At 43.3% G+C, this 23,487-nt stretch overlaps 1 protein-coding gene across 2 annotated transcripts in view; it reads left to right on the plus strand.

Moving 5' to 3' along the window:
* Positions 1–1,098: 1,098 nt before the first annotated feature.
* PSKH1 (protein serine kinase H1) overlaps positions 1,099–23,487 on the plus strand; it is a 55,103-nt gene continuing 32,714 nt past the window's right edge. The window contains exons 1-4 of one of the 2 annotated variants that reach the window (XM_062586196.1): positions 1,099–1,146; positions 3,038–3,191; positions 4,142–4,335; positions 4,455–5,486. In XM_062586196.1, coding sequence (XP_062442180.1) covers positions 4,542–5,486 — 945 coding nt within the window. In that variant the 5' untranslated portion in view covers positions 1,099–1,146; positions 3,038–3,191; positions 4,142–4,335; positions 4,455–4,541. The remainder of the gene's footprint in view (positions 1,147–3,037; positions 3,192–4,141; positions 4,336–4,454; positions 5,487–23,487) is intronic. The other variant, XM_062586194.1, reaches the window with a different exon arrangement.

Here is a 23,487-nt window from a genome sequence, read left to right on the forward strand (position 1 = left end):
GGAAGAAGGAATGGACTTCATTATTCTGTCAAGCACAATCGCTAGCCCAGAGGGACCGGGATTCACTGCCAAAGAGGTTCAGTTCTTCCAGGTGGCTTTCTTGCAAGGGGAGGTTTTGCCAGAATATGTTCTGATTCCACACAGCTAAGTAAAGCCATGTGGGGGTCCCTAAGAGCTACTCAGTGGGGAGCAGCATTTTCAGTCTGCTTTGGAGGATCATTTGGGTTTGGTTGACTCCAAAAATTGGGCAAGAGTTTTCCCTCCTTGGGCACTGGGTCGCTGTAGTTACCCTCAATGAGCAGGAGTATGAGGAGGTGGAAAGTTATGCCCCTTGGGCTCTTTGCTGTTTCTCACACATAGGATGGGTAGGAACAGGTCCAGGGGCTCATGAGGGCAAGTTTAGCCCTCTTTTGGGGTTGATGTGCACTGGACCCTGTTAGCTTCAGAGCTCAGCCTCATTCCATGGGCCTGCAGCTCAGGCCCCTGCCACTTGGTGAACAGTGGCACCTCCTCCATGGCCCTGGCGGCCCTCATCGTGGGGTGGAGTGGATGGTCCACTCAGGCGGCAAGGAGCCGCCACATTTGCACTCCAGTCAACACTCAGTGGCAGCCACATGCCCGGACCCTGGGGGAAGCTGGCAGTTCAGTTGGTAGTCACCCTTGGCTGGGGACAGCACCCTGGGGGCCGGTGCCTGGGGCCCAAGGTCAGGGCAGTGCACCCGCGTGGTGCCAGGCACTGTGGATCAGCCCAAGAGCCCCACACCAGGCCTCGCTGACAGGGCTGCTGGTGCCCAGGCTGGGCCTGTGGTGCCAGGGGCTTCTGGGACATGTGGAGTCAGGCGGGTCCTGGTGTACACGGGGCCAAGGGGGTTCCCGGGCCAGGCAGGGCTGCGGAGGGGGGCTGAAGTATGTGAGGGGCGCGGGGGTACGTGGGACCGAGGAACGAAAGCCCTCGGAGCCCCGGCGGGGTGCAACTGAGCGCGGGCCCCGGCGGAACTGCACCCCCTACAGCCGCGGCCCCGCCCACCTTCTCCGCCAATCGGCGGCAGCCGCGGCCATCCCGCCCCATCGGCGCGCGGCCCCGGCGCGCGGTGCTGACGTCGGGAGGCGGGCGTGGCGCCACGGGTCGGGCCGGAGCGGGCTGAGGTGAGTGTGGGGCTTGGCCCGTGTCTGGAGTCACTCTCGCTCCGCCTGCGCCTCGGCCCGGCCCGGCCCGGCGGCGGCCGTGGCCGTTCCCGTTCTCGTTCCTCTCCTCGTTCCTTACGCTCCGCTCCCCTCCTCTCCCGGGGCGTTGGCGGCCCTGCCCGGGGAGCCGCAGCCCTCGCTTGCCCTCGGGGCCCGGGCGGCGGCACAGGCACCGTGGGCCCCGACGCCTCGGCTCTGGCGCTGCCCGAGGCGTGGCGAGGCGAGGGCGGCTCGGACGCCCGGCGGCTGCCGTCGGGCATTGTACGGGCCCGGGGCCGAGTCTCGGGCCAGTGCAGTCCTGCTGCGGGGTTGCTTCTTGGAGGCAATGGTGGAAAAGTGGTCTAGATGTGGATGAGCTGCGGGATGATCCACGTTTTGGAACTTGCGATTTATCCTTCCCATTCCTCTAGTCACAGGCTTTGGCACAGCTTCATGAAGGGCTACATCAACCCCAAGTCCACAAATGTGTCCTTGGAAGCTTGCAAAAGACCACAGGGGGCTACACTGCTGTCCAATTAGTTGGGCAAGTTTTATTTGAAGCAATGAGGTGTACATTTGAGATTTGCTAGTAAGATTAAAGGCAAGGCTTTCAGAAAGTTCTCCACATAGTGCTGTTTTGGCATAGGTATAATTTGAAGATTAGCATGTGAGCATTTCTTGTATTTTCTTAGTGTCAAGAGAACTTAACACTGAAATACAGAAAGTTTTCAACTTTCTGCATGGGCATTCTGTGGTGATATGGAATTCTACAGCTTCAAGTTTTGTGAATTAAGAGACAGTGAAAGGCCTGCTAGGCCTCACGTAAATCCCTCAGATGACTGATGCCCCTTATCCACAGGGACACCCCTGTGTGGCTTATCGAACCATTAAGGGCCTGATTTTTCCAAGATGTGATGGATCCTTCTGAATCACCAGGAACTGAGGTGTTGCTTTGCTGAACAGCAACATGTAATGTGCCAGTTATCTAAGGAAAGAAGTGGGTAGATATTGGGGCATAAAACTAATGTTCCTTCTCGCCAGTTATAAATGTAGCTAAAGCATGCTGTCATTTCCCAATGATTTGGGTACCTGCAGAGCAAATGATTTCTGGCTTTGAGGGGCTTGTAATGCTTCATTTCTTTAATACATTTGTTTCTTCTTCCCCCAAACACTTGGTAGTGTTCCACAGGACCATTTCTGCCTGTACTGGTAGGGAGTTGAGGAGTTAGGGCTTAGCCAATCCTGGCTTCTGTACACAGCTCTGAGATTCTGTAGACTTGACTGCCATGCTAAGACTCTTATGTGTATAAGTGTACAAGGAAGAGCCGTTATTGGCATAATTGTTAGCTGAAGCCTGGTCTCAAGTGAAATTATTAGCAATAGCAGATTAATATAGTCTTTTTTAGGTCAGCATTTGATCTTTTTTACTGTTTACTTTTGAAACATTTTACAAGAGTGCTACTCTGTATGTGGAATTACTCTGTAAAATCTTGCTTGTGAATGATGTTATTCCACTTCTGTGTTAACCTAACATGCTTTAAGAGTTAGGTAAGAAAGGGTGAGAACTGTCCATGTGAGGTTTTTTTTTTCCGAACTAGCAATAGTACTTTATTTATTGTCACAATACCTGGATCTAATTGAACATCCAAGTATGAAGTAGCCCTCAGTGAAATTCAAATGTTGGTTAAGCTTTCTATGAAGCTGGTCTTTATTTCTGCTGCTTGTACCCTAATATAGGCATGTTTATATACGACTGGTGTACTTGAGTTTGCAGTACTGCCAGGAGGTGTTACAAAAGAAGTTTCTGTGTTGGTGTTTTGTTTTAAATTTGTATCTGAACAATAGATTCACTAAAATCTTGCTTTCTTTCCAGATTGAATGTAGTCTAAACTGCTTGATGTCCCTGTAAATTACTTCTTTTCCACTTGTAATTCTTCTGATGGAAGACAAACTGGCCCTCCCTTTCTGCTGTTTGCGCTGATATTGAGTAGAGAAGGGGTGAATGAGTGAAGATACGTTTGGCAATGGTAAGATATATGATTACATTTTGAGGCTAACAGCTTTCCCATAATCTTCTGTGAATGCTCAGGCACCATATTGATGGGGTCTGAGCCAAAAAGTAGACACTTAAAACTGCTAGGCTATTTGCCAGAATGCGTGTTGGCAGTTTTTCCCTCTCCTAGCCAGTCATCTTGTTATAATCGGCACATAAAGACTTGCTGAAGTGCAGCTGATTTGATTCTGTTAGAATACAGTATGATGAACAAAAGACCTCTGTTTGCTGTAGTCTGGAATAGAGGGTACAAATTCTGCTTCCTCATTGGTAGGTAGATGCGTTTCCATATGGAAAAACAGAAGCACTGCTTGGTACCTGAAGATGCAAAAGAAAGCAAAGCTGGGCATTCAGATCTTGAGTCAGGATGTAAGAAAACATCAAAGCCCACCTTAATTTCTCAGGGCTTGAAGCATGGATATATTGTTAACTAAAAGCTGTTCCAGATAAATAATGCCTTTCTTTCTGGAGGGAATGCAGTACTGTTAAAATGCATCTTAAAACAAGCGTGCATCTGTCTCAGTCTTCCTTGCCTCCAGCATTGTAACTGAGAGACAACTCTGTTAGCTGGAATCTCAGATGTGAGCTGACTTACGCCGTCCAGTTCAAAGCCTGATACAGTTTGTTCTCTGTGCTAAGCTGGTCCATTCTTGTACTAGACTAGTTAGGAGCTTCTGTGTTCTCTGGACTGTGCAGCAGCTTAGTGTACTCTGATAGCAAATGAATCTTGGGCTGCCTTCTCAGCTGCATGTAACCAAGTTTGGAAATGGTCTCCTTTGCTTTTTGGAACCATCACCATCATCTGCCTGAAATGTCTTGAGCTATGAGTTAGAACACAGGATAGTTAGGAACTGGACTGAAGTACCATTTAAGGTGTTGGAGGATTTATTCCACATCTAGTCCTAATTGGTATTTTAATTACAGTTCTGGAAGTTGAAGAAGTCAAACTGAATCAAATTAATGACTGGTACAGAGATCAAGTTTCGAAAATACCTGGATGGACAGGAATGATCAGCATTATGATTGACGTAAATGAGTGAAGCATTCCAAAAATAAGCCAAAGGGAGAGCCAGCAGAGTGAAGCACGTAGATATGTGGATATAGAAGAATAATATGAGGTATTATACTGCGGGAATAACTGGCCAGGCAATTATAGTAACAACATGATTGGAGAGAACAGATATTTGCTGATTGTGGTGATTTATTGTTTCTGTTCTGTTTTGTTTATTTTTTGAAGGTTCAGATGTGGGAATTGCCCTGGGTGTGGTTGCTGCTGATGCTGCCCTGGGAAAATGCCTTGATAGGGAATTAACAGCGTTCAGTGATGGGCTGTGGGACAAGCAAAGTGCTTCCTGAACCCCCCAAAGATGTGCACCTAGATCTGGTTAAAAAAGTAGAACCTTACACAGGCCACAGTGACATATACAAACATTTCATCAAGGATGATTGTGGGGCTGTCATCAAAGCTGGCTCTCCCTCACCTCCACATCATACTAACCCATATCCTGGAAACAACCTGCCTACCCACATGGACCAGCCTGAGCCCCGCAGGAACAAGGTGGCTAAATACCGTGCTAAATTTGACCCCAGAGTGACAGCAAAATATGACATTAAAGCCCTGATTGGAAGAGGAAGTTTTAGCCGTGTTGTGCGGGTGGAACACAAAGCTACCAAGCAGCCCTATGCGATCAAGATGATAGAAACCAAATATCGGGAGGGGAGAGAAGTGTGCGAGTCAGAGCTTAGTGTGCTGCGACGGGTCCGGCATACCAATATCATCCAGTTGATTGAGGTGTTTGAGACCCAGGATCGTGTATACATGGTGATGGAATTGGCTACTGGAGGGGAACTATTTGATCGAATTATTGCTAAAGGCTCTTTCACTGAGAGAGATGCAACACGTGTGCTGCAGATGGTATTGGATGGTGTCAAATACTTACATACACTGGGTATAACGCACCGGGACTTAAAACCAGAGAATCTGCTGTATTACCATCCCGGAACAGATTCAAAAATCATGATTACAGACTTTGGACTGGCAAGTGCTCGGAAAAAGGGAGACGACTGCCTGATGAAAACCACTTGTGGGACCCCGGAGTATATAGCTCCTGAGATCCTGGTCAGGAAGCCCTACACTAATTCTGTGGACATGTGGGCTCTGGGTGTGATCTCATACATCCTCCTCAGTGGCACTATGCCCTTTGAAGATGACAACCGCACCCGTTTATATCGGCAAATCCTGAAAGGAAAATACAGTTATTCAGGGGAGGTGAGTGTGGCAGGGGTTAAAGTAAGGGCGAGTCAAACAAGAAGCTCTCTATACATGGGTCTGTGTGATGACAAGAAGCTGGCTGTCATGTGCAGGATAGTAACATAAGTGTCAAAGAGCCTGGTCTCTAAAATCCAGTCCTGTGTTCTTTATGGTTTACAAAACTTCTTTCAGTGCAGATTAATGAAATCCTTTTAAAAATGTGTAAGGAGAGAAGAGCTCACTTCTGGTAAAACAGAACAGGAGGGACTAACAGAATTTAGGATGCTGGTGGATTTTTCATTTTGGAAACCTGAGCTGTGTTAGACTGCTGTTTGATGTTTTATGGTTGAAGCTCATGCCGGAGGGAGTGTTTGAAATGTAGTGTGCACATACCTAACTTGATTTTAGATATAAATGTAAGTGTAGTCTGAAAAATACCTTTGCTGAAAGATATGTTTATAGCGTACAAAAAGGCACTTGCTTTTTAGGTCCTGAGGCAACGTTTTTGTACTTCATCTGCATTGTCCCTTGAACTTAAGTTTGTGCCAAAATTGAGGAGAAGAGTAATGGTTCTCTTAGGTAACTATGGGAAAGAGGACCTTAGGGGATGTTTTTTAGGCAGAAGGTGGGTGCCTCCACACTACCTGGAGTCCCATCACTCCACAAGAGTAGACATGTGGCTGAGTGCCAGGCTCCTGGTTATGTTGAGAAATCTAGGTTATGAGCCAGCTTTTCTAGCACTGTTGCTCAGTACAGACATAACCTCGGTTTAGGAGTCACACTTACAGAAAGTGTAAAAATCCAAATTTGCCAGTTGGGTTTCTGCCTATGTCCAGTACTGGAAATATTAAAAAATTAAGATTTTATAGCTTACTATGATGAGGGAGGAAAGTGTTTAGCTTCATGAACATCATTACTCTGTGAGATGGAGCCCATTGGGAAAGTGTGAATGTGTGACTGTTCCTGATGCAGAGGATTCTGAAATGACAGTAAAGTAAATGTCAGGAAAAACAGAACACACTCAAGTTTCGGTATTTTTAACTGTGACAGGTATGTTGGCATTTCAGTAATGGATGAGGGGAGTTTAACATGTTTAGTTTTTAAACATATTAAGTGCCTTTAGGATTGCGCTCTAAAAAAAAAATCACTTTCTGAAGGATTTTCAAAGGCATCAATAAGCATTTTATTCTTTCAAGTTGTCAGGCCAGCTTGTGTTAATAGTTGGAATTTCCAAATTAAATGAATATTGGTGTTTGCATTGGAGGCTGCCAAGGAGAGCCCAGATTTAACAACTTGGTGAAAGCTGTTTTTTTTTCCTTTGAGGAGTACTCAGAAATTCTCCTGGTACATCAAGAAACACGGACGTGAAGGGTCATAAAAGCCAAATGTTGACACTTTTTGGACTAAGTGTGTTACTTCCTTTAGAAATAGTAATACTTGTTTAGTTTTTTACTGAAAGTATTCTATCAGCTGCTTCTTGGAACTCCAAGTTTCAACTGATTTTGGCAGACTTTTTCTTTTGTGAACTTGCCATACTAATATGAATTGTTAACCAGTTGCAGGGTTCTAAGAAAACAATCAGGTTATCATAATGCAGAAGTAGATTAAATATCAACAGCACATAAGATCCACACTGAAGTGTAGTTTCCTAGTTACCTTATAACCAGTAGTAGTAGATAGATAAGAAAGCATGTAAGAAATGAGCCAATACAGTGATTTTTCTCATGTAAAAAGGTCAGTTCATTCCAAAGTTTGTTGCCTAGCAGAACTCATTCAAGTGCATGTGTCTTGTAGTTTCTTGTACAACCAGTAGACAGGTCTGTTTTTACTCAGCCTGGATCTTGGCCTCTAGATTTTAGACTGTTCTGGATTGCTTGTCCAAACTCAGGTTTGGTCCTTTTCAGCTCACTCTACTGTGTTTTTCTTGGCCATTCATTTTCTCCTCTTCTTGAAGTCCTTTTACTTTGAATTGTTTTTTATTTCAGTTTGAAAGTTATTCCTTTCTTGCCCCATGAGTTTTTAAATCTCAAGTCTCTGATGTTCAGAATTGAAGGAATGTTGGTAGCTGCAAGTGGCATCTTGATTATCCTGCTGAACAGTTGCAGGTGGACCAACAGTGTCTTAATTTTGGCAGAGTAGCACATCTTGCCTTTCTAAATCTAAATGCATTTTTCTAAGTTTAGATTTCTTTCCCTCTGGCCCCAATGTATGAGGGCATGAGGTTGCTATTCCTGCAAATGGCGCTTTTCCTATGTCTTAATAGTGTTTCAAGTTCCTTTTCTTCCTCACACATTCCCTGCATTGATTCCATTAATTCTTTGTCAGCCACGTGCCTTAAGATGTCTGAAGGTCAGTGAGACAGTTTACTTATTATCAGTGAATTTGTTTTTTCCATTGTGGGGAGCCCATTTTTTTTCTTAGCCTATCTAACACTGTGGCAGAGAGTTTCACAGTTTATTTCAAAAAAAATATAAAAACCCTTCTTTTAAGTTTTGTCAAGTTTTATCTGTCTGTGGTCATTTCGCTAGTATTTTCCTATGTAACGTTTCATTAGCCCCTTTTACTTGAGAAACTCATGAGTAACTGTTCCCTGTTCACATGTAAGTTATGATGTTACCTATTATTCAGATCAAGCTGTGATTAGAGCCCCACGGAGAAGGTATTTCATAGCTGTGATCTCTGCTGCTACCCTTCTCTAGTTCACTTCTTATTTTTGAGGTGGGGGTGATTATTCACACTGTTCAATGTATGTGAGCATCTTGACTTTGTGCAGTGGTACAGAAAATTCTCTGACTAGTTTACTACTTGTTCTCTAAGGATTTCTGATGCTGTATTTGTTTCTTTGATACCTCTGAGCATTAGGCTGGTGATTTAGAGAGTGGCCTATTGTGACTCCTAGACATTTCCTGAATGTAAATAGTTAATTTTGCCTGTCGCAGTATATGTATCATCTGGCTTTATTTCATCTATTCGCTACAACCCTGTAGTGCAGATATTTTGACTAAGTTAAATAGCACGATATCCAGGACAGATTATTTCCCTTACTGTGAAATGAGATAATTCCAGTGTCCTAGAAGCAAACTTTGGGATACAGCCTTGACACCTAATAAATTATTCAAATGATACTGAGCTACTTGTGTTTAAAAATAAGATAAAATAAAATAAAGCTATCTGAGATACAATACAAGAAGAAGTGAGAGACCACATGATAAATTGACTGATGTGGACAAGTATGTGTGGACAAATATGAAGTGGTGCCTGTGGGAGAAAAGGCCTCCATATTTTCCATAGATGATGGTGGGCCCTGAAATACTGCTTGCTCTTAAGAAGGGACAGTTTGAGGCTAAACATTTCTAAACATCAGCTTGATACTAATGATCAAAAGCCAACCGATATTAGGAATTAGTGCTACTATTTCAGGAGTCCTTGCTGTGCCACGTCCATCATGGATCTGCGCATTGAATATTGAGTGCAATTTTGTTCCTCCTGAGAATAACACAGAACTGAAAAAGATGAAGAATGGCATCATGAATAATCAAAGATGTAGGCTGTCTTCCATGTGAAGAGTGAGAGGACAGACCAAGGCACTTCATCCAAAAAATAAATATTTATAGAAAGGAATATGGCAGAGCTCAACACTGTCATAAGCAAAATAGGGAGAGTGAATAGAGAGCAACTGTTTCAAGCATTCAGGCAGAGTTCAAAGGGTTGTCATTGGTGGCATAGAGTCTAGTGGGAGGCCTGTGGCTAGTGGAGTTCCCCAGGGCTCAGTACTGGGTCCCATCCTGATCAACTTATTCATCAGTGACCTAGATGAGGGAACAGAGTGCTTCCTCAGCAAGTTTGCTAATGATACCAAGCTGGGAGGAGTGGCTGATACACCTGAGGGCTATGCTGCCATCCAGAGAGACCTGGACAGGCTGGAGAGTTGGGCAGAGAGGAACCTCCTGAGGTTCAACAAGGGCAAGTGCAGAGTTCTGCACGTAGGGAGGAATAAGCCTAGGCACCAGTACAAGGTGGGGGCTGACCTTCTGGAGAGCAGCTCTGCAGAGAAGGACCTGGGAATGCTGGTGGATGACAAATTGACCATGAGCCAGCAATGTGCCCTTGTGGCCAAGAAGGCCAATGGTCTCCTTGGGTGCATTAGGAAGAGTGTTGCCAGCAGGTCGAGGGAGGTGATTTTGGCCCTCTTCTCAGCCCTGGTGAGACCTCATCTCGAGTACTGTGACCAGCTCTGGGCTCCCCAGTACAGGAGAGACATGGAGCTACTAGAGAGAGTCCAGCGTAGGACTACAAAGATGATCATCTGCTAGAGCATCTACCCCCTGAGGAATGGCTGCAAGAGCTGGGCCTCTTTAGCCTGGGGAAGAGAAGCCTGAGGGGGGATCTTATCAATGTGTGCAAGTACCTGAAGGGATGGTGTCAAGGTTGATTAGGACAAACTCTTTTCAGTTGCCCTGTGTGACAGGATAAGAGGCAATGGGCACAAAGGGAACCACAGGAAGTTCCGCCTGAATGTGAGGAGGAATTCCTTCACTGTGAGAGTGACAGAGCAGTGAAGAGGTTGCCCAGAGAGGTTGTGGAGTCTCCTTCTCTGGAGATATTCAAAGCCCACCTGGATGCAACCCTGCCTAACATGCTCTGTGTGACCCTGCTTGAGCATGGAGGTTGGACTAGATGATCTCCAGAGGTCCCTTCCAACCTTACTGCTTCTATGATTCTGTGATTCTCTGGAGTAATTTAATTTGATGCTCTTTAGTCCTCTTGTCAGATCTGAATTATTTTGAAAAATCTTATGAATTAATTGTGACTAGAACTACCGTATTCCTGTAGGTTGCATAAGCAAAGGTAGCACTTGTACAACAGAGAAAGCATTGAATTGTATGTATTTTGACAGTGCCTGTATTGAAACCTGAAGCATTTTGCTTGTTGACCACTAGAAATAACATATTTTAGGAGGCTATTCTCGGTACTATTTGTGATATGAGTGGTAGTTTTGGAAAGCTGTAGATAGTTTCCTCTTTGGAATGAAATAGGTATCAGCCAATAGCCTTTATTTTTTTGCCCAGCTGCTTTCTATTCTTCCAGAGCCAGTAATAATGGGTGCTTTAATTTATCAGTTTAACTAAACATATGTCCCTGTATTGCAGACATATTTGACTGTAACCACATATTGGCAGAGATACAGTAACAGGCTGCCCAGTTTGTGAATAAATTCCAGGTGGAAGCAAAATGAGCCAGAGATTCAGAGATGTCTGGCACGTTTCCCACACCTTGCCAACTTTCTTTAAGTATTCTTTTCTGGGCTTAAATATCAGAAATTTGGAACAATTTTACAGAAAATTTCTGCTGTTTTTTATGTTACATTGGAAGAAGTGGGAAGATGTCAGAAGTGAGCCTGGTGATAAATTTGTCAGATTCACAGGGAAATGCAGGAGCTGTAACTGATGGTTTATTTGGAGTAAGACTGGGCAGGACACTTGGCTGTTGCAACAACTGTCTATCTTGGATAGATACAGAAGCATTGATTTCCTGGGGACAATCAATTTTCTTTTTTACAGTATGAACTTTGATGATGTAAAATGAAAGAGGAAATGTTAAAAGAAGCCTGCAAAGTACTAGGCCCGGAGCTGACAGCTTGAGTTAGTCAGACAAGTTTCAGTAACTAAGGAACTTAAAGGAGAGGAGGGAACCATATTCCTAACTATTGCTGTACCCTGTCACACAGCAGCAGAGGCACAAGTTTACAGAGAATCAGAATGAAGTCCCACTTTTTGAGAGATGGCTGCCCTCAAATCCTGGTCAGAGAGGACAAAGCTGTATTGAAGAAGGAATAAAAGGCAAAATACATGCTGACCTGAAAAGCAGTTCCATATTCTTGAAAAACAAATGAGTTCACCTCCAGCTAAAGTAATTGCTTTCTGACAGAGATCTACTTACCACTACTCTCCTATTCCTGGAGTGTGAGGTCTGTTTGAAGAGGCTGTTAGCAGATCAGTAGACAAGGTCTCCCATAATAGCTCATTCGGGTACTGCTGACATCACTATTCTGATTATCTCTTGTATCTCCTTCCTGAACTGCTTGGAGTAATGGGTAGGGTGAGGAACCAAGAAAAGCTAAATTGGTAACAAGAGCATCTCTAAGTAAAAATTCTGTGGCCTGTTAAGACTGAGTTGTTGTCTCCTACAAAATCAGTCTCTTCTACTTGTTTTATTAGAGCTAATTAAAAAGAAAAATTGGCAATATTGTAGTTGAAATCTCGGGGATAAAACTGATTTCTGGGGCTCTCTGTGTAGCTTAAAAAGATACCTGATATGCAAAGCTGGAATTCCATTCATAGTTACTATTGAGTTTGAAACTGGAGGAATGAATGTCAGGCCATCATTATCCTGCTGAGACAGGTTTGTTTTGATTCAAAGCTTGTCTTCTTCTTGAATACTGACTTTATGTTGCTTTAATACACTTAGAAAAGTAGCTGGAAGAGGCAGGATATAATATATATTTATTAATAAACTGGGAAACTGAACTAGGCTATGTTGCTGATTCCAGCTTTGGTAATCACCATTCAAACATGGCAAATCATTTCACCTTGTGCATGTTTCCCATTCACAAAACAAAATCAACATTTTCAGTATGTAGTCTGTGGGTGAGTTTGGTGAGTACCAGCATAGGAACCTCTCTTAATGGAGAATTTGCTGAAGGATACATTTTAAGTTGAATAAACTATAGAATATTGGGAAAAACAGCAAAAGTATTTAAATTATCTGAATCAGACAGCACTGACCCAAAGGTTCTAGAAATTCAAAGGTGAAATAAGTGACAGTGGTATGTAACTTTTCATTAAAAAGCGCAGTGATCATTAGTAAGTAGGGTAATGCTGGTTTTAAACAGAGTTCCAGAGGTTGTCTAAGAAATTTGAGTAAGCTTGATATCTCCCTTGGAAAAATTAGCTTAAAACCAAAAAATTCTGATTCTTAATAATGACACTAGTGGATGCATTTATCAGTATCACAGAATCGCAGAATGGTTGAGACATGGATAAGATCCCCTCACAGTCTTCTCTTCTCCAGGCTAAAGAGGCCCAGCTCTTGCAGCCTTTCCTCATAAGAGAGATGCTTCAGTCCCTTCATCTTCGTAGCCCTGTGCTGGACTCTCTCCAGTAGCTCCAGACTTCTCTTGTACTGGGGAGCTGAGCAATGGACACAGTACTCGACATGTGGCCTCACTAGGGCTGAGTAGAGGGGCAGGATCACCTCCCTTGACCTGCTGGCAACACTCTTCCTAATGCACCCAAGGATACCATTGGGCTTCTTGGCTACAAGAGCACATTGCTGTTTCATAGTCAACTAGTTGTCCACCAGCACTGCTAGGTCCTTCTCCTCAGAGCTGCTTTCCAGAAGGTCAGTCCCCACCTTGTAGTGGTACGTAGAGTTATTTCTTTCTAGGTATAGGGAAAGTCAATGGCACTTTACTAAAGTCCCTCACCAAAGGCTCTTAAAAAAAACTTTGCAGCTGTAATCCAATAATGGCCTTTGTATGGATAAATAATTTGCTGAAAGTGAGAAACACAAAGTTGAAATAAGTGGTCAGTTCCATGGTGGAGGTAAAATTGGAGTAGTTTCTGAGGGATCTGTGCCCAGTGCCCTTCTGCTCAAAATTGATCAGAACAAAATTTGCCTAAGAGCAGTATGATTGCTGATGGTAAATGGGTTCTTTAGATGGAGAAAATGGAGTGTGTGAACCTTCTTGATGCAGGGAGTTGTGGACTGTAAAAGTTTGCCTAGATCCAAAGAACCGTTGGATGAAGTCATAGAAGCAATGCAGAGAATGACATTAGAAAGTTCAAATGTGGATAGAGTGTGGATCTGTGTCCCTGAGCCACAGATTTACAAGGCTTGAGAGTACTTGGACTAGAGGGGCAGAGAGAGGAAGGGGTACTGCAATGTACTTAATATTTTCTGCTCTTTTTTAGGCATCTGCTATTAGCTGATGTTGGAGACGCAATATTGGACTCCGATAAAACCACTCTCTGATGTTCTTAACCTTTGCTTAGGGGTTAGGAGGTACCTGTAGTACTTGCTGGGAATATTAATCTTTACTTCTCTCATTTCACCCTTTAGTTTGGAGCCTGGTCCACTTCCAAGAGTTATTGGTCAGGGTTGAGTAAATACATAGCCTACAGAGTAGATAGCACTCTGAGGTCTTGTGTGTCACGTTTGACACACTTGTTTATGTGCTGATGGCATTAGGTGGTCTCATTTGACAGTAATTGAACAGGCAGTGCATCTCTTGTGCAGTCTTGGCTTGCGGTTTGGAGGCAGCATTATTTCAAGTGAGGATGAGAGTCAGAAATCAATCTCAACACTTACCAACTTCCACAGATTAACTTTATTTGCTGTATAATAGTCTTGTGGAAAAGCTAGAAATTTAAAAATTGAGGAGGCTAAACATTTCCCATCCAGTGGAAATGTTCTTTAACTCCTCAGTTATGACCTAGTGCTGAAGTTCCTCAGTAGGCTGGTGAAAAGGAGGCATCGTATATGGACTTACTTGTAAAGAAGAGTGCATTTTGCAGATGATTAAATGATTTTCATTTTTTCTTTCCTGCAGAAGTGACATTTTCCTTGGGATGAATGAGTCTGTCTTGAATTATACATCTATAAAGAAAAATCTGGTGTGAAATACGTTCTCTTTGTGGCTCTGCCCTTCTCTTTTTGGTGACTCCTTCAGGCTTGAAACATGAACACAGAACCTATCCACCTGTCCTGACCGGATTGCTCCCTAGTGCCCTTAGTATGGCAGCTTCATTTTTTTGACAGCTCTTCCCGTTAGTTTTGTTTAGGCTTTTACTTGCTTACTTTCTTTGTGCTCCTTCTAACAGGATGGATCTGCTCTAAAATGCTGTGTTCCACAGCTTTCCCTGTTGCTTCTACAGTCAGAGGTGAAAGGCTGACAGTTCTGGGGAGAGTGGCTAAAGCCCTAAGTCTAGTGTTTAAGCAATGGCTTGTGATTCCTGTGAGTGTGTGGTGACTTTCCTTGCTGAATTCATGTGGAAATTTAGCCCTTCTGTAGTTTTAGAAATGTGAATGTAGTTCAGGAATTTTTCTTTTGGGATAGTGCCAAATGAAGTGAACCTGGTTCCCAGCCCTTATTCCTCTTCTCAGTTGTGCCAGCAGAGCACACCTGTGCAGCTGAACAGGTAAATGAGTTTGAGGACCTGATTTCAGTTGCAAATAACCATTTTCTCTGGGTTATTTTTTTTAATCAAGTTCGATTGGTCATCCTGTGCTGGCACAAGTGGTGGTACCACCACTGTTGAGGTTAGAGGAAGGGTAGGTGGGAGTGACTTTGAGGAAGGAGACTGCTTATGCTGGAGTTGCTGCTGAAGGAAACACGTTCTGCTACCCCTTTCTCACTGTGAACAAACCTACCTATGGTACTGTGCAGCCTGGCTCCTACTTATCTTGTCCTCATGGAAATACTCTACCAATCTGTATTAGGGCCACATTTAAACCTAGTGGGCTAGCTGTTAACAAGAAGTATGAAATTCTGATCACACACACCCAAAAAAACAACCCTTTTGTGTATGATTAGAGTCTAGAACTGAATAACTTCTCTATTGAGATCCCACTTCTTAACTAGTGTGAAATGTAAGAATTTGCTGGCCTCTGGCCTCTTGTTCATGAGAGGAGAGCAACCAAGTTTTGGACTGTATTCTCCCAGAGCTCTGAAAAGCCTCTCCTGAATATTACGTTCATTTTGCTTGATTGTTTCAAAGGAGACCAGTGTCTGCCTGTTGGCTAGAGCCACTGCAGTTTTGTATTTCCAGTTGGGGGTGGTGTTCCAGAAAGATGAATAATTTGGAGAGCTCCTTTTGCCTCTGTTTTGCAGTCAAGAATGTTTATTTTTTTATTATGTTGATTACTTTTGATGTATATTGGCAAGAGTTCTGTCATGCTGATAGCATTTCAGATTAAAGGATCACAAAACTGAGGATGAGTTTTACCAATAAAAGGGGTGTCCTTTAACAGGATCAGGGCCTGTAGCTCACACTTGTCATCAAGCCTGAGATAGTGTAGCCATGACTTTATATGACCTATTTGTCCAAGTGACAATTGCTTTCTTGTGGAGGGATTGTTCCTCTGATTATCCAAAATGGCCTGCTGTGGCAATTTGATTGCCCATGTTGATAGAAACACATTTTTTCTTCTCTGAAATCATAGTTGTTCTTGCCAAATGCTCCCCCCTTGGAATTGGAGAGCCTCTTTGTATACTCACCTTCAAACAAGTGTTGTCTTCATATTAAATGTCTTAGAACTGTGAACGATCCAAAGCACATGCAAGGTCTCTTTTGTCATCCTTGAGACTCTTGTATACTTCCATGCAATCTACTGTATAAACAACCAAGGAGTAACCAGATCTACTGGTTACCTAGTAACACATTTCCTTTTCTGGAGGGGACAAAGCTGTGGATGTGGGATATTGCCAGGCATGTCTTAGAGAAGCTGGGAAGGCAAGCCACCAGCTGTCTTATGGATGACTGAGTAGGGCCACAGGATCATGAGTGGAAGATAAAGCCAATCATGCTTACTTCATTTAACTGAAGAAGATGAGCTATTGTCTTAGTCTGGTGAAGGTCCACTTGATTATCTTTGCTCTTCCTCTCAAATCAGTTGAATTTCCTGTTCTTCTATTCATTGTTGAAAAGTGTTCATTTGATCTTTCTTTTGCATCTCAAGCCTTTGAACTCTTCTCTTTGTAGTTAAAAGGTGGAATTTGTTTCGGCTTCTCACGACAGTGAGAAATTTGGGAGAGATCGAGACACTTACAGCTGTCTTTCTATATATTGCTGTTCTTTGAAGATGGATTTCTTCTCCCAGGATAGTCGGAGTTCTGTCTGGATTATTTTATTTTATTTTTTGCCACATGTTCAGTTAAGTGCTGTCATATCCATGAAATGTCCTGGACTGTCTCAGTGTTTGGTGGTGTAGTGCTTAAGTGGTTGTTCATAGGTGGGGCTCATGTACCATTTGTTGACTCTGCAATAAGTTTCCTAGGGCCTGACACTGATAAATGTGCATGAGGACTCCTAGTCAAAGGAGACTAGGAGAAATGGAAATGGTAGTGGATTTCCTATGCTGAGTATGCCATACACAGAACAGGAGAAGGGAAAAATATCTATTCCATGGATCCTGCATACGGTCTCCTGCAGTAGTCTCGAGCAGTTGCAGTGTTAGGATATGGATACACGTGAGAAACAAAGTCAGTTACAAGGAAGTAAGCTTTTTTACTGGAGTTGGTTCATGGTTTTCGGAACCCTTTTGGTGCCAGTAACCTTTTCTGGCTTACAACAGTTAAAGCCAGTTAGGATGAAATCCTCAAGGCCCCTTTTCCTCCAAAGAATGTAAGGCAGATGGCCATCATTCGTAGACTTTGGAACTTTGCACAGTCACAGCCGAAAATAAAATTGAAGGAGATGTCATGTCTGTACTCTCATTATTGCATCAAAGCCTGGGCTGCACTAGTTCTCTTGATGGGTGAAAGTTATGTATTTGATATGTGTTTTTAGAAGGAATTCAGAAAGTGGCTTGCTAATGTCTTTTCTGTCCATCTGCTTTCAGCACTGCTGATGGCTTTGAGTCATAGCAGCTTTTACCTTTGAGCTCCCTTCCCCTCCATAAATCACCGAATCATAGAATGGTTGTGGCTGGAAGGGACCTCCAGAGATCATCTAGTCCAATCCCATTGCTCAAGCAGAGTCACCTGGAAGCATATTGCACAGGATTGCGTCCAGGTGAGTTTTGAGTATCTCCAAGGATGGAGACTCCACAACCTCACTGGGTAACCTGTTCCAATGCTCTGTCACCCTCCCAATAAAGAAATTTTTCCTCACATTCAGGTCGAACTTCTTGTGTTTCAGTTTGTGCCCATTTGCCTCATTGCCTCAGAATTGGCCTCATCCTCTTTATACTTTCCATTCAGATACTTACACGCACTGATAAGATACCCCCTCAGACTTCTCTTCTGCAGGCTGAACAGTCCCAGCTTTCTCAACCTTTCCTCCTGTGAAAGATGCTTCAGGCCCTTCGTCACTTTAGTAGCTCTCCACTGGACTCACTCCAGTAGTTCCTTGTCTCTCTCGCATTGAGGGGCCCAAAAATGAACATGGTACTCCAGCTGTGGCCTCACTAGGGCTCAGTAGAGGGGCAGGATCGCATCCCTTGACCTGCTGGCCGTGGTCCTCATAATGCAGCCCAAGTTACCACTGGCCTTCTTGGCCACAAGAGCACATTGCTGGTGCATGGTCAACCAGTTTTCCACCAGGACTCCCAGGTCCTTCTCTGCAGGACTGCTCTCCAGCAGGCCAGCCCCTAGGCTGTACTAGTGCATGGGGTTATTTTGTCCTGGGTGCATGCTCTCTGCACTTCCCTTTATTGAACTTCATGAGGTTCCTCTTTGCCTCTCTCTTTGGCCTGTCGAGGTCCCTCCAAAGGGCAGCACAGCACTCTGGTGTGTCAGCCACTCCTCCTAGTTTTGTATCGTTAGCAAACTTGCTGAAGATGCATTCTGTCCCTTCATCAGGTCACTGATGAATACGTTGAACAATACTGGACGCAGGGCTAAGCCCTTGGGAAACTGCTAGCTACAGGCCTCTAACTAGACTCTGCACCACTGATGACAACCCTCTGAGCTCTGCCTTTCAGCCAGTTCACAGTCCACCTCACTGTCCACTCATCTAGCCTGCACTTCCTGAGCTTGCCTAGGAGGATGTTATGGGAGACAGTGTTGAAACAGTTATCATGGGTTTAAATCACTATGCTATGTAGTACTCTCTTCAAAGATCTCTGGCTTGCTCTGTGCCTGGTGGCTGTGTATCTATGGGCAGATAGTTTTGGAGTGCTGCTGGGCCTGGTGGACATACATCCAAGGATATGAATAGTTCAGAGAGGAGAAAGTTCAGTATTTGAAAGAGGAACCAGTATGTTTGCTTTCCACAATGCTACATTATATGAAATTCAGGAAGAAACTTTCATGTGGTTCACACAAGATTCAGAACTCGGCAGTGTTTACATGGGTTTATGGAACTTCAAAATATTAGGTGCTGTATATTGACACTAGATTGAACAATGAAAGTATGTTTGGTATCAACTTAAGTAATAGCCAGGTAGAGTTTGCTACCTGCGAGTATCCACTCAGATATGGAAGATCAGAGAGGGCATTTTACTCTCTGCTTGTTTTTCTCTGAGTGGCTCTCCTTTCTCCTGCAGAGCTGGCTGCAGGAAGAATAGGGAGGAAGAAGAGCATAGTAACCACGGAAAAGTATGTTGGGGTCCTGGTTGTGTTGTAACAAGGGAAAGTGATGTCTTATGCTGGTGGCACATGTGCCGCTGGTGAACTTTTTGCTGAACTGGTAGAGCAGCAGTTCATATCAGCCCAATAAGAGCATGTTGGTGGTTAAAGCTTACTATGGGACCTCTTTCATGTAGAGGATTGTGGTAAAACCATACTGAGGGAAGGTGGTATGGAAGGAACTGCATGTAGTTCACCAGATCTGGTCATAGGTTTCCCCTTTCATCACCTGACTTCAGCTGTCCATCAACCCACTTCCTGTCCTTCTCATATCTTTTACATCTTTACAAACTGACTGTCTTTTTGTCTGCCTTCAGGTGCCTTCAGCTTTTTCCTTTTTATATCTCTCCTGTTGCATTTGAATGGTACTAACCTATTCATCTCTCACAGACAGCAAGAGGCTTTATGAAGCATAGTATGCATCTTCTTGTCAAAATGACATCTCTGCTCACTTCTCCAGACCTTGCTCCTTTTGCCCAGATTTAGGATGAAAAATAAATCTGGGATCTTGGGAGTATTTAGCCATCAGTTTAACTAAACAAGAACAGTCTTTCTACCCTAGCACACTGCATTGTCTTCCTCAATCTGGGCAGTGCTGGTGTGCTGCTTGTTACTCAGACCTGTGACTCTGTCCCCTTCAAACTGGATAGTTTTATGAGTCTTCACTAGACCATAATATTTAAGACCTGCTTGTTCTTAATTAAAAACAGGCCTTTTCTCTCTAAGTCTTAAGTCTTGAAGTATTATTTCCTTTGGACTTAAATACTTCTTGACCTGTACTCACTCATTCAGATTTCTGCTGTCAGCTTGTTGCAGTGACCATACCCATGCAGATTTCATCTTCTCCGTCTCTTTGGGTTATTTTTGCTCATCTGCAACCAAGGTTTGCCCCAGTCTGTGGCTGCTCATTTGGTAGTAAAGCTCATAAAGCTGAAAGGGAGTGCTGTGGTCTCTTAGTCTGTCCCTGACACGGATGATGTTTTCCTAGGAAAATCAGTAAGACTGGAGACTTACTTATATACTCTAAGTGGCTGAACTATGGAAAAACAGTGGATACACATAATGAAAATATGTAATGATTTTATAATATTTTTTCTGTGATGTCAGTGGTTGAAGTTATGTCAAATCAAATAAAGAGGACCTCTTTCTAAAGCTATATGCCATTATTTGTGATAACTTTATGAAGAAATTCCTATTATTCATGAATTGATCAAATATTTTGTTTTGAAACAAACTGCGCAGGCTCCACTCCAGGCAGCATCAACAAATGGTTGGTCTGGCTTGCTGAAGTACGCTGTTGCAATGCATGCAGCCAAAGTTAAAATCATGAGAAAATACAGGTTCATGAGACCTCAGGAAATCTCTAGTCCAAACCTCTGCTCAGAGCAGGACTGACTTTAAAGCTAGATGAGGTTGCTTAGGGCCTTGTTCGCTCAAGCTTTGAAAGTTTGCATGAATGGAGATGCTACCACCATGCTGGGCCCTGTGGGGGCTGGGCTGCCCCACGCTCATGGGGAACATGCTTATCCTTATGTTTACTCAGAATTTCCCTGGTTGCAGCTTGTGACAGTCACCACTTGTCCTTTCACTGCATGTCTCTGAGATGCCTGGCATTGTCCTCTCTTTTGATGCCCTGATGGTAGTGGAAGCTGTATTTAGATCCCTCCCCCATTTGTCCTTTCCTGTCCATGCAAAGCCAGCTCTGTTGGCATCTCCTCATGCATCACCTGCTCCATTTCCCAGCAGTTTTAGTTGTTTTCCACTGGACTAGCTCCAGTTTCAGTCTCCTTCCTGTACTCAGAGTCCAACACTAGACACAACACAGCAGATACGTCCTCATGAGGGTGAAATAGAGGAGACAGTCGCTTCTCTTGACCTGCTGTGTGTGCTCTTTCCAGTGCAGTCAGTATGTGGTTACTTTTCCTAGAATCGGTAAGGTTGGAAGGGACCTCTGGAGATCATTTAGTCCACCCTCCACACAGGGTCACACAGAGCATATTAGGCAGGGTTGCATCCAGGCAGGCTTTGAATATCTCCAGAGAAGGAGACTCCACAACCTCTCTGGGCAACCTCTTCCACTGCTCTGTCACTCTCACAGTGAAGGAATTCCTCCTCATATTCAGGCGGAACTTCCTGTGGTTCCCTTTGTGCCCATTGCCTCTTGTCCTGTCGTATGGCACTACTGTAAAGAGTTTTTCCCCATCCCCTTGACACCCTCCCTTCAGGTACTTGCACACATTGATAAGATCCCCTCTCAGGCTTCTGTCCTCTAGGCTAGAGACCCAGCTCTTGCAGCTGTTCCTCAGAGGGCAGATGCTCTTATCTAGAAGTATTTCAAATAATCCCCCAAATCCTGGCCAAAAGTAACAAGAAGTGAGTACTAGAAAAATTGTAATGAGAAGAAGAAAGTTTGTGGCACAAATTTATTCAGAGCAAAACCAAAGGACAGATTTAATCTGCGGAATTTTTATTTGAGTAGAATTTCCTTTTTTTGTTGTTACCTGTTCACCATCTTCACCAACAGTCATCTGTCATAGTTCGGAATTGGGAGCTTCAAGTTAAATGACAATGAGTAACTTTGCAATGAGTAACTTTGCAAATACCATTAAGGCTGGAAGGATGCAATTAATTGCAGGAAAACTCAAGGGTCCTGCTTGAAGTTGAGTGAAGTGGTGTGAATGCTACCCCAGTAGGATCTAATGACATCCATTTATGTAAAGAAAAGAAGCACGTTCTCCCAAAACCATTTTCCTTTACTGTCTACAACTGATATTGGAAGCAGGAAGGCAGAAGTCCATTAGCAGATGCATTAGCACTTACTGGCAGGTGCATTAGCAAACAAATTGTATGCCTGTCCTGTTAGTTACTACCTGACAGTTAACAAGGTACAAAACATAAGAAGCAATTTCAAACCAGCTGATGATTTTGATTCATGAGTTACATGATAAGTTCTTACACCAGGTACGTCAGTAAATGTGCAGCGTACTTCCAAAGTATTCTTGTAATTGTCCTCATCTTGGAGGCAAGTTAAAAGACTGTGGAGGACTTGTAAACCCCCAAATCCTGGTGACATAAAATGGAGAAGTCAGATAATAGTCTTGTCAACTTTTAATATTATTTCCTGCATTTATTTAGCTTTCTAGGAGAGAATAGGGTGGAACATGAACACAGACTTGTTACTTGAAAAATGCTTACTATATCCCTTCTCCCTCTACAAGAGGACACATCAGTAGGTGTGCTGTGAGCATGAAGGCTGGATTTTCTAATAAATTACAGTCTTGTACTAGATAAGGCATGCGCAACAAAAAGACCGCATGAGGCAATTACTTTGCTAACCCCCTTCCTCTAAACGTTGCAGGCAGAATTATATAGAGGCAGCGATCCATAGCAAAAATCCAAACTTCCTATTTTCTTTACTTTTATTTTAATGTAGAAACTGATTTCCTGTGGGAGAGGAAAAATATTTTCACATAGCAAGGAAAATGTTTTTCCACAAACCCTATCACTTTGCAGGGGAGTTCAGTCAGTATAGCACAAATATTTTTATGTTTTGTATCTGGCTGTTAAAAAAGTAGTAAGTTTTGTATTGATACTGTAGCAACTGTGATTTTTTACTGCCTGGCTGCCAGACCTCAATTGACACCTGCACCTTTGCACATCTGGTAACTTAGATCTCTGAGTTACTTGCATATACACCTATGTAATTGAAAAAAAAAATAGCTTTTTTTTTTGTTTTTTTTGATAACAAAAAGTGCAGCTGCTTTAGAAAAAATACCAACATAAAAAAATTCAGGTGTTTAGCATTGTATTATCTTTATTTTCTATTTTATGCTTTGTTTGCCCCATAAATTTGTCCCTATCTTTTCCTGCAGTGTGTAGCTATAGCTTTGATATGTATTATAAAAATATATGTAATACAATATATGCAAATGAAATGTATTGTAGCATACATTAACATCAGGAAAACTCTCTGTTGATGATTTCCTTCCTTTACATCTCCTGTTTAAGACAACCTGGTTTTACCTTTTTTGGACAAGTATATGTTTTCTGGAAAACACTCAAAGTAGATTTTAAAAATTGCCAGGAACAGAGATGCACCACTGGCCTCTTCAACAAAGAACCCCACCCCCAACCATCTACAGCAGGCCAGGAATATTTATAACCCTTTTAATGAAGATTTACCTTTGTGTGTTAGCCACTTTGTTCTCCTGTACTTTGATGTGGTGCCTGGGAGAGTCAGAATACTGCTGAACCGCTCGGTCATGCGGACTACAGCCAGTTGCACTGACAGATGGTGTCCCAGTCATCCCTATCTATCCCAGTCAGTCTTCTCACCACTGGACGCTTTTTGGGAGACACCATCATCATCTTGTTCTCTAATCTACCTGCTATCAGAAAGGGTTTTTTTTTCCGATCAGCAGGGAAATCAACTTTCGCTCTTCTTCTTGGAAACTGAGTATTTCCAAACTGTTGAAATGCAGCGTAACAGGGAAAGTGGGCACAGGGCAGTTGAGTGAAAGCTTGTAAACCATGTTTGCAGTACTTATTTGCATGGTTGTATGAATCTCTGGGCCCATGTTTTAGCTTCCTTAGGGGAAGAGAGAAGCTTTTTCTTATAGCAGCCACTGTGTTTGGTTTTTTTTTATACCATGGGCAACATTAGGCAGT

The sequence above is a fragment of the Rhea pennata genome, chromosome 13, assembly GCF_028389875.1.
Source record: "Rhea pennata isolate bPtePen1 chromosome 13, bPtePen1.pri, whole genome shotgun sequence".
In the NCBI taxonomy this organism is placed as follows: Eukaryota; Metazoa; Chordata; class Aves; order Rheiformes; family Rheidae; genus Rhea; species Rhea pennata.